General features: G+C 47.7%; 1 protein-coding gene across 1 annotated transcript; it reads right to left on the minus strand.

The window, feature by feature from the left end:
• Positions 1 to 1,240: 1,240 nt before the first annotated feature.
• On the minus strand, positions 1,241 to 8,879 carry LOC124485699 (MAGUK p55 subfamily member 4-like). The gene is made up of 18 exons (XM_047047450.1): positions 8,748 to 8,879; positions 8,333 to 8,410; positions 8,121 to 8,204; positions 7,815 to 7,946; positions 5,413 to 5,494; positions 5,221 to 5,306; positions 5,054 to 5,125; positions 4,705 to 4,901; positions 4,442 to 4,500; positions 4,103 to 4,168; positions 3,816 to 3,830; positions 3,618 to 3,659; positions 3,350 to 3,517; positions 3,177 to 3,257; positions 2,978 to 3,071; positions 2,346 to 2,454; positions 1,998 to 2,138; positions 1,241 to 1,868 (listed from the first exon to the last, which is right to left on the minus strand). Exons 1-18 carry the CDS (start codon positions 8,877 to 8,879, stop codon positions 1,680 to 1,682), a joined length of 1,827 nt encoding a protein of 608 aa, XP_046903406.1. The 3' UTR covers positions 1,241 to 1,679.
• Positions 8,880 to 10,488: the final 1,609 nt, after the last annotated feature.

Genomic DNA, 10,488 nt, shown 5'->3' on the forward strand with positions numbered 1-10,488 from the left:
TGGAAGATGAGCAGCTTGGTTGCGACGGGGCCTTGTGATTGGCTGGCAGTGGCAGAGGAGTAAAGACGGCTCCTCAGCAGGTTTAAATCAGCCCTGTGCCAGATATAGCTCTGCCTGCGCCACAGGTCTGCGCTGCATTCTGACATGGCCTGAGTGGATTACAAGGCGAATCAGGTCTGTGATACAAACCTCATTATAATTCCCACTTCCCCACCTCATGCCAGAAAGAGGCTGGTATCTTTTTCAGTGTATGTTCATAATATAAATGTCTTTTTTTCTGGTAAATGTGTTTTGAAGTTTTTGCAAGGTTACAGAGCAGTGATTGAAAATGTCTCTATTGTCTTGCCTTGTGAATGCATCTTAACAGATGACGCCATCTATCTACTTGAAATCTTTAGGTCTAAGAGACTTAATCCAATTACACCCCTTCCAAGGTGAAAGGTAGGTATGGTCCGTTTCCAATGCAATGACACAGACATGACATCACAGGCATTACTGTAGTGATGTCAAAGCAAAGATGCCAAAGTCAAAGTGCACTGTTCTAAAATATCGTTCATTTAAGAACTGCCAGAAAGACCGATTTAATCCAAACGACAACCCAGTCATCCTGTTAACTGTTACACATAAACTTCTGTCACAAAAACAAATTCACAAACAAACAAATTCTCCTTAAAATGGTGAGTGCTTTGTTGTTTGTTGTTGCACAGCAGCACTAATTCCTTCTGATACGTCCAACAGATACAATTGGCCGTCCCAGTCTGCTTGATGTGTTTATGCCATGACTTCCCACCCACAGTTCATCTCACAAACAAGGCCCCCAAACAATCCCTGAGAAAAATTCTGAATGAATGACCTGCTTCTCCCCCTCTCAGGACGTGTGGTAGACAGAGGAGGGTGGGGGGGGGGGGACCGGGCGGGGGAGGGGCCAACGCCAGGTCTGAGGCTGAGGCCTAATCCAGAGCTAAAATCCCCCATACACCTTCATCTGCACAGGAAGGGGATTAACTAGCTGGGCAGAGATCACATTGCAGGACACACTAGTCTGGTGTGGAGTGCACTTGTTTTGCATAAGCTCATAGTATTATTGAAGGAAATACACAACTGTTTACAAACAAATGCAAGGCTTTATTCAACTAGGTTTACAAAAGCTACTGGCATACATACCATTTATTGTAACTGCAAACAGAACACAATGCAACTATTCACAAGTCTACCCAACCTCAGATCTTAACTCAGATGAGACAAATACAGTATATTAAATAATTAAATTAATGATAATGCATAGAACAGTGACAGTTATCAAACCGTTCTTCTCAATACCAGAGGAGCAGACTGCCTTACAAGTCCATGGTACAGTATCAGACTGGTATCACCTGAATCTGACTTAAATATATGCTGTGATTACAAACATAACACACCAAACAGGCTCATCTGCTTGGCACATAATCACACATATGAAACCAACTCTCAAGACACATGGTCAAGTCAGGGTCAAGTCTATTAAATGCTTACCATACAATCAAACAAGTTATCCCAAAACATTTTCTTCTTTGAACCGGTGGTCGAACATAATTATGAAGGCAGTCAGGGTTGTGTCATCACCTTTACCATCAAACGATGACACTCCAAATAGCATCATCGCTCCTCGTCCATCCTCTCCATCCTCTCCCTCGTTCTGTTCATGGCTCCTCTTGGCTCAGCCACCCAGCAGGGACCCACTGGGCCTCGTCCTGGGCCTGCAGGATGGTCGTGAACAGCTGCATGCAGGAATCTTGGAGCTCGTCGTTTACCACTACACTGTCAAAGAACTGACCGTACTTAGACTCAATCAGCTTGGTGGTCACCTCCATCTCTGCAAAGTCCTCATCCTGGGGAGAGAGGATGGGGAGGAGGGGTGGAAACGAGGTTTGTGGCAGAGAAGAAATTCATTTACCATCACGAAGAAGAAACAAACGACTAGTTGATCGAGGACTTCAAAGTAATGAGCTGTGTCTCACTGTGAAGGGCCGGTCGGCGTTGTAGTTGGTGATGATGTGTGCGTGCGCCTCCCTGCGAGTCAGTTTGAGACGCTCCATACCGGGAGGCTTCACAAAGATGACGTAGGGCTTCAAGTCCCTCGTTCTCAGTGACTGGACATTCTGACAAGACAGAAGCGGATAGACATGGCAGGGGATAACACACCTGACTTTATAATGCGTCACTTGATGAACACGTAGGGGGGTTGTTTGGTAAAATACCGACAAATTATTGACGGAAGGATTCCTCTTTCGATAATGACAAACCTCCTATCACTGATATTGGGGCGTACTACTATGATGCATGACTTGGGATCCATCTGAACTTACATGTGGCTCGACGTCTACCAAACACATCTTGCTGCTGCTCAGCATGTCCTTGACCACGTCAGAGCTAGTGCCATATGAGTAACCTTTATATTCCCCGTGCTCCAGGAACCTGGCCGGGGAAACAGACCATTGGCAGGGGGGTCACGCCACAAAAACAGAAAAAGACACAGGAAATGGCTTAAGGCTTAAAGCTTCAGACGCACTTGTTCCGGCAGTACAACGGTACTTAGGATTGATTTGCCGGACCCAATGCTAGTTTCCTCCAGGATCAAAATGACTCTTATTGAGAGACTTGTTGCTCTTGTTGGTTAGTTGTAACGGATTTAAATTATTGTACTCACTGTGAAATATTTTACTGTTGATTGCTCTTCTACAATTACACTCTTGCACTTTTTGAGGTTCATGTTGTTTAATTGTAACTTGTTTAACTACATGCCCTTATGGTTCTTCTCTTTGGCACTTATTAGATTTTTCACAATGTATACTTCATGTTTTGGCTGCCCAGAATGTTTGGGACTACCTCGTTGTTATGATCTGTGACCTATGCACTTTTGTAAAGCTCCCTCTTGGAGGTCGCTGTGGATAAAAGCGCCTGCTAAATGAATACATGTAAATGGACCCTGTCGTTTTACTTGTGGTTGGAGACCATGTCCTCAAACAGCTCCTTGGTGATGAAGTGATATTCTCTCCCGGGCTCCTCTCCATCTTTGGGTGGACGTGTTGTGTCTGGAGAGCAACGGTAAAAACACACACACACACAGGAAGAGAAATGATCACAGTGTACCTACATATGACATGTGTTCATATTAAAGTAACGTATGGGATACATACGAGGCACTGGTCCCTGGAAGGTTGTTGGGTTGAGAGTGATCAGCCTTTTGCGCATCTCGTTCACTCCCACACCAGAAGCACCTACAGTACCGATGGAAACCGCACATCATCACCACACCTCACCAGTTGAGCTCTGCATGTCACAAACTCCAAACCCCGCGAGGCTCTCTCACCCACGAGGATGATGAGGCGGTGGGGGTCCTGCGGGGGGCGCTGGTAGGTCATCACTTCCTCGTACGGGTTGGTAAGAACCCTGCTATTGGGTGAGCAGGAGTAGCAGGACTGGCGCCTCTTCCTGAATGCCGTCCGCCTCCACATCCGGTAGCTACGCCGGAAACCAGCTGGGACAGAACATCCTCGTCATCCCCGTGACCTTTCACCTCACAGAAGTCAACTGTGTGTGAGTGTTCAGTATTCACTGCAACAGCAAAGGCAGCTTACCGGTATAGATGCCATCCACACTGCTTTCTGGCTCAGCCTCCTCTGTGGAGGCAACACAAGACGGAGGTGCGATCACATGACTGTCGCACTCCAGCCGACTAATCCAAATCATTTCTGTATTCTTAATTTAGTGACTGAGTTAAACATGGTGATACAAATAATTGGTAATTCTCGTCTGAAATAAACAAACATATTCACCCTCTCTGAGATCCTCTAGAGTATCAGCATCGAGAAGGAAGACAAGGAAACATACAAGATGGTTAATAATGGTGTCATGCTGACAATTAGTTTCTGCTTCATTCTAATATACTATATCTGAACTCTCTATGTGAGTCCGTAAAGACTTACCTACCAGAATCAAAATCTTCCTCATCTATGGAGAAAGAGAAGAGGTGTAATTGTATACCAACTTGTATCTCCTTCTGAATGTATCAATATGACAATGGGATGGATGTCCTAGAACAGAGTAATGAATGTACGTGTACCTGCTTTAATACATTTGTCATCAGCATCCTTTGTGTCCTCTTCTGGAAGTAAGAACACAGACACAACTAAATTAGACAGAGAAGTGTCATTCAGATGCGCTGTGGAACATGACGTTAATTCAACACACCACTCAGCCCAGCTGGCCAGCATATTTATCCCTCTTTTTCTGCAGTACATACCTTTGCCATCATCAGGCATTTTCACTAGCCGCACAGTAGACAAAGGAAACCGTTTGACAGTTAAAATATTTGTTCAAAATTTGAAACTTGACTGACAGAAACTGGGATAAACAAGACGAGTTAATTTGAGACCGAATAACACAAGAAGTGACTTACCGCAGGGTTTGGAGCAGGTGTGAGCCTGAAATGGCTGGCACCACCACTGCTCCCTCTGTTTGCTGGACAAGGGACACCAGAGACAGATGGAAGAACATTAGATGACTGACAACACTTAACAGACTCACTATAAACACACTTATCACAAAGATAGTGGCTTCTGCTGAATAATTAGTGTTGAATTTCATATCTCAAGCGTTATGACCATGAACCTTGTGTGAACACAGTCCAACCTATGGGAAAAAAACATGGTCATGTGACCTGACCTCTTGAGCAGGCTGGTGGAGGGGATGAGGCCAGCACAGGAAGTGGTGCTGGGAAGCTTCCTGGCCTGCCACCAGTGGATGTCGGTCTGGTCCACAATCTCCAGCAGGTCTCCCTTACTGAAGGCCATGCCTGCATCAGGGCAGGGGATGGCAGGGTCCTGCTGGGGGCAGTAGTCTGCCATGGCCCGCACACGCAACTAAGAGACAGAGAAGAAGACAGTGCAATCTGACTGGTGTATATAGGCATTCATCATGTCATATATTATATTCATCTTTACTGTAAAATCATGGAAAAACATGAAAGTTGTTGTAAGACTACTTCAAAAGGTTTGAGTAAAGGTCCACTCACCATAGTTTGGCTGTTGGTTGACCGGGGTGTGTTTGGGATCACTTTGAACAAAATAGTTCCTTCAGACTGGATCTGGGAGAAGTGTGAGGAATCGGTGAGTAAAGTACAGCTGTAACACAAGAGTGTGAACTAACTGTTGTGAGAAAGTGGCCTGTTTGAAGACTGACCAATATCTCTATGACCTGCTCTGGGTCGAGACCCTCCACCGGGCTTCCATTCACTTCCACCAGCAAATCTCCTGCATGCAGAAGACCTGCATAGACACACACACAGTATGGTACAGTGCAGTACATACATTTGAGGAGAGACCAGAGCACGTGGTCCCAGTGTTAACGTGTACAGTACATCTGAGGGCTCACCGCTGCGATCTGCTAAGCCTCCATTGATTACCCGGGCAATGAAGATCTCTCCTGTCTCCTCATCCTTCTTTATAGTTGCTCCCTGGAATAGACAGGTTTCAAACAAACATTTAGAAATTCGAAAACCCTATCTATGCAATAAACAGATGTTTCCGGAAAAGTCGTTGCAAAGAACACAATGGTGAATGGCAAAAGGATGGTGGTTAGAAGGCAGTGGAATGAAGGATTGAGATGATCATGCTACAGGCAGGGAACCCAAGGAACAGTTGATCAGATGAAGGAGCAGGTGGACCTCTTTAAGATGAACTGTGATGACAATGATTCACACACTCGTCACACAAAGATGGAGTTGAGTAAGACTTCAAGACGGACAAAAAGGTGTCGTAGGTTAATGGAAACAACAGAGGAACAAGACACTTTGAAGGATTGACCACTATCTTAAAGTATGTACCTTTTACCACTTGCAACCTCACTGGCAAGGGTCCAAAGAGAGTCCGATTCAATACCAGGTCAAATTATGTTTAAGAAGACATTTTTCTCTTTGGTATTAGCACTGAAGGCAACAATCAGAGAAGACTCTTTTACATGGAAATCTCAGCAAAGCAGACGACAGGAAGCGAGCAGGTCTATGTCCTGCTACCTTTCTTCTTCTTTTTGTGCTTCTTGCTAGAAAGGCAGCCTGTGGTGTCGTGGTCTTGGGGATCTTCCCCTGGCCTGCATGCTGTCCCATTGGAGAGCTGAGCCTGCTTTGTCTTTGGAGGGACAACGATAGTCACTTTCCCCTTGCTCCTCCCATTAAGGCCTGGCCCAGAGGAAGACTTTTCTCGGGTCGACCACTGACCCTCCTCGTAGCCGTGGAGAGAGCTGGAGGAGGAAGAGGAGGGCGAGGAGGAGGACGAGGAGGGCGTGGAGGAGGAGCGGTAAAAGCGAGCAGGGGGAGGAGGGAAGGGTTTGGGTCGTGGCGCCTCGGGGGGCTTACTGGCGACGATGAGGCCCTGCAGCTTGTCGACGACCTCGGCCAGCAAGTTGAGAGCCTGGGCGTTCTCCTCCACGCTGTCTGACATCAGCTCTGTGGCCTTCACCATCCTCTGGCCAAGATGGCGGACGTCTCTGGTGCTGTGCTCCATGCTGCTGGTCACCGTGTGCACCGTGGACCTCAGCTCGTCCACACTGGCCTGTTTGACCACGGAGGGACGTTTCTGATTGGTCAGATCCAGTGAAGGGTTTCGCTGATCGGTCGGTCCCTGACAAGGACGCTGATAATCGGTTCGATCCAGAGAAGGATGTCGTTGATTGGTCAGATCAAAGAAGGGGCGGTGGAAGCGGTGGACGGTACCTAGCCCTTTGTTGTGTTTGGCCATGGGGCTAGAGGGTGCCGTCTGTGCCCGGGCTGCTACCCTCGTGGTAGGGACAGTCCGAGGGCGCCCCCCTGTGGAGGAATAGCATGTGGGGGAGTTGGGTGTGGTCTGACTGAAGGCTGGGAGAGGAAATGGAGGGTAAGCATAATCTGCATCGTCATTGTCTGTTCCATTCATTTCTTTTTGCTCCGTTGTGTTTTTTTCAATAGCAGCACAGACTTGGATGGCCAGGGATGAAGGAAAGGGAATGAGGGGATTGTATGGAAATGAGGAGAAAGCGTACATGTTAATCATTAACCTATTGAAACACAGGCTTTATTCAAACTCAACTTTATGTGGAAGTCATGTCAACATCAAAGTAGCTGAGTATATCATTTTTTTCTTCTTCGAAGAACTGAGTAACCAAGTGATTTAAAGAAGAACACTTCCTGTTCCTCCTCTTACCAACACGTGCCGTGTTGTAGACAGAGGGAGCTGATTGGTTGAGGCCCCAGAGCTGGCCAGTTTGCCGACACAACCTGCAGCTTCCTGTGGCCTCGTAACGGGGGAGGGGCCGAGTCTGACCAGGCAGCAGGGGGGGCAGCAGCCCCGTGGAGGCAAACCTGTCCCCACCCTCCCTGTCTATCAGCTCCTCCCCCGACCACGCCTTCCTCCCCGGCACCAGCTTTTCCAGGGTGAGTCTCCGTAGGCTGTTCCAGCGACTGCGTATCCCCCCTCCGCCATTCTTGTGAGCGAAAGACAGGGGGTTGGGTCACTTTACGGATGTACTGTGTACGTTGAGCGCGCAGACAGATTTGAGACAAGATTAGATGAAGGAGCGAGGCATGAAAAGCAGAGGAGGGCAAGGGGGGACGAAGGTCCCAAAGTAAAGACCATGTCACCATGATGTGAACCAAAAAGTTCCATCCCTGCTAACAACCACGTACGGAGCTGAAAGAGGCGATCAGAAAGACAAACGCAGAAGCAACCAACCAGACATCTGATGAGAAGCTCAAGTGTTGGGCTCCCATCATATCTGAATGATGGAGTGACCAGGGGCCTCACCAGGGGCTGCTTGTTCTTGACCAGACAGACGATTCTCATGGCCTCCTCGTCCTGAGGCAGGTCATCAGGAAGGGGCGGCAGCACCGGCTCGAAGTCCGACTGAGCCACCGTGTCGTGGGCTGAGAGCAGGGCCTGGAGGGGGGGGGGGGGGGGGGGGGGGGGGGGGGACAGCTGGTCAGACACACAGGGATGCTCCCAGGCCGAGGAAAGGTTAACTATGCCTCTGGAGTGGCTTAGACACCAGTGATGATGCTGTAACGTGCTGTTCTTTAGTTCCCGTTTCCTGTGTCCCCTCCCCTGACTGACCTGCAGGTGCGGGCTGCTCAGAAGACTGAACAGCTCCCTGGCTTCAGCAGAGGGGTTCGGGACAGCACTCACACTAAGCAGGACCTGCCACAGGCAAACACATCCACACAGTCAATACAGGCATATCCATATGTCATAGTCATGCAGTAGATGAAATAATACTGCATATCATACAACCAAAATAGAGAGGTAAATATGTTAAAATGGCAGACCTCATAGGACAGGCTGGAGGCATCCGGCAGGATGGGGCTGGGCAGAAGATTCCGGAACTGCAGGAGGCACTCATACACCTGGGAAGGCAGAGATCAAGATTTATCAGTCAAATGCCATAACAGACCCAAGCTGCGGACACACATGATACGTTTGCTAAATGAATACATCATTAAATCCATGGAAGGAAAGGGCAATGGGAGGGAGGGAGGGAGGGAGGGAGGAGTGAGGGAGGGAGGGAGGGAGGGAGGCAGGCAGGCAGGCAGGCAGGCAGGCAGGCAGGCAGGCAGGCAGGCAGGCAGGCAGGCAGGCAGGCAGACAGACAGAAAGGAAGGTACAAATACATGATATACACTACATATATACACATAAACATATATATAACACATACATACAACACTACAGTAGCTGCAGTACCTTGAGGAGGGCATGCAGCCAGGGGGCGCTGAGCAGGTTGTGAAGCAGCTCTGCTCCACTGACATCTCTGCTGATCGCTAGCCTCACCTCCTCCACCACTCTGTGCAGAACATCACTTAGGCCTTTCACCATACACACACACACACACACGGATGCACGTAAAAACACACAGAATGTGCATCTACAGTGAAAGCTAAAAAGCGGGACAGAATTTAATCTAGTAAGATCATTCTGATGACATTTTGGCAGACAAGCTTAAGCTTTGGATGGCGTGGTGTGTATGTGATTATTGTTCAAGGTTCAGGACAAAGACAGGGTATTGATTAGACTGTTTTAACGATAAGTCTTCCTTGGACCTACTAACCTAAACATCCTATAATGAGGTGAGGAATGTGTGTGTGTGTGTGTGTGTCCTACCATGCTGCTCGTGGACTGGGCCTTCCTCTGCTTCTAGCGCGTGTCTCATGGTGAACATGAAGGCACCGGTCTCACTGCAGACAAACCAGAGGCCTCACCAAAACATATAACATACAAATATATTAGAACCACAGAACTCCAGTCATGTTAGGATCATGTAACGACTGTCTTGTGCTAATTGTCTTGTGGACTACGGATCCAGCTTAGGTCCCCTATGTGTGTTCTTATCTAACTGACACACAAGCTTCCGTACCTCATTACCTCATTTGTTAGAAAGGACGAGATTGTAGTTAATCCCTCGTTCTACGTCTTGACCATTTCTTTGTTTCTGGACATGACTAATCATTGAAGCAGACAGCAAGGCCACTAAATGTCATGCAGCCACTTAGCAAACCCTCTGCTGGTAGGTGAGAATAGAGCCGCCCAGTTTATAACTCTGATACCAAATAAGACACTCTGTACCCTCATGGTTTGATAGTTAAGGGTAAGATTGAGGTTAGTTTCAAGCCTACATTCTATCTTGGCCTACCACGTCACATCCTTATTCTAAAGGTATTGCATCATCGGTTCAGTGACAGATTAATGCAGGCATGAGTAACAGGAGACAGAAACTAGAGGAATGCTTCCCTAGCTCCATACTGGACCATGTAAGAAACTATATCATGAGTTTGTTGTGATTCCATTAAATTCCATAAGCTCTATTCACATCGCTCGCATGGGTCAAGACCTACAGATGGTGACACATTGCGGTCTGATAAAACACCCATGTATGCCTGAAGTTCCACTGGGAGATTGAGATTGGATGATGTTGTGCTGATATGCTGCTCAGTGAGGGGTAAAGCTGATTGCTACACACCGGCTCAGAGTAAAAGCTCATCAAACAAAGCAAACAATCGACCGTCAGACTTTAACCTTACCTTGCCTGAGTCCTCAGGTGTCCCTCCCTGATGTCCACACGCAGATATCCTCTGTTCTGCGGGTCAACTTCAGCTGTTGACCATCCCGTCAAATATATTTAGGTAAAGGTTGCAAGCCAGGACCGGTGTCAACATGTACGTGGTTTTACTACAAAGCGTCCACGGAAATACAGCCTGTAATCCCTCTCTATCCTCCACTTAATCCTGGACGAGCGAGCAATCTCTCTCTCTCTTTCTCTTTCTCTCTCTCTGGGAGCACTTCACCATACAGGCAGGTCCAGCTCACAAATCTTCTTAGCGCTGCTTTTAGCCCCACACTCAAGTATCTGTCGGGCAGTAGATACAGCTAACAGTAGCATGGCACAGTGGTTAATAGTGGTGGTGGGCTAAAGCAACATTTGGGTATT

The sequence above is a fragment of the Hypomesus transpacificus genome, chromosome 23 (assembly GCF_021917145.1).
Source record: "Hypomesus transpacificus isolate Combined female chromosome 23, fHypTra1, whole genome shotgun sequence".
Taxonomy (NCBI): Eukaryota; Metazoa; Chordata; class Actinopteri; order Osmeriformes; family Osmeridae; genus Hypomesus; species Hypomesus transpacificus.

Coding starts and splice junctions, on each gene's coding strand:
- LOC124485699 (XM_047047450.1), bottom strand. CDS start 8,879: ATGGTGAAAGGCCTAAGTGATGTTCTGCACAGAGTGGTGGAGGAGGTG. Junction 8,205..8,332: donor CCTCCAGCCTGTCCTATGAG/GTCTGCCATTTT, acceptor TGCCTGTGGCAG/GTCCTGCTTAGTGTGAGTGC. Junction 5,126..5,220: donor AGCAGGTCATAGAGATATTG/GTCAGTCTTCAA, acceptor CACTTCTCCCAG/ATCCAGTCTGAAGGAACTAT.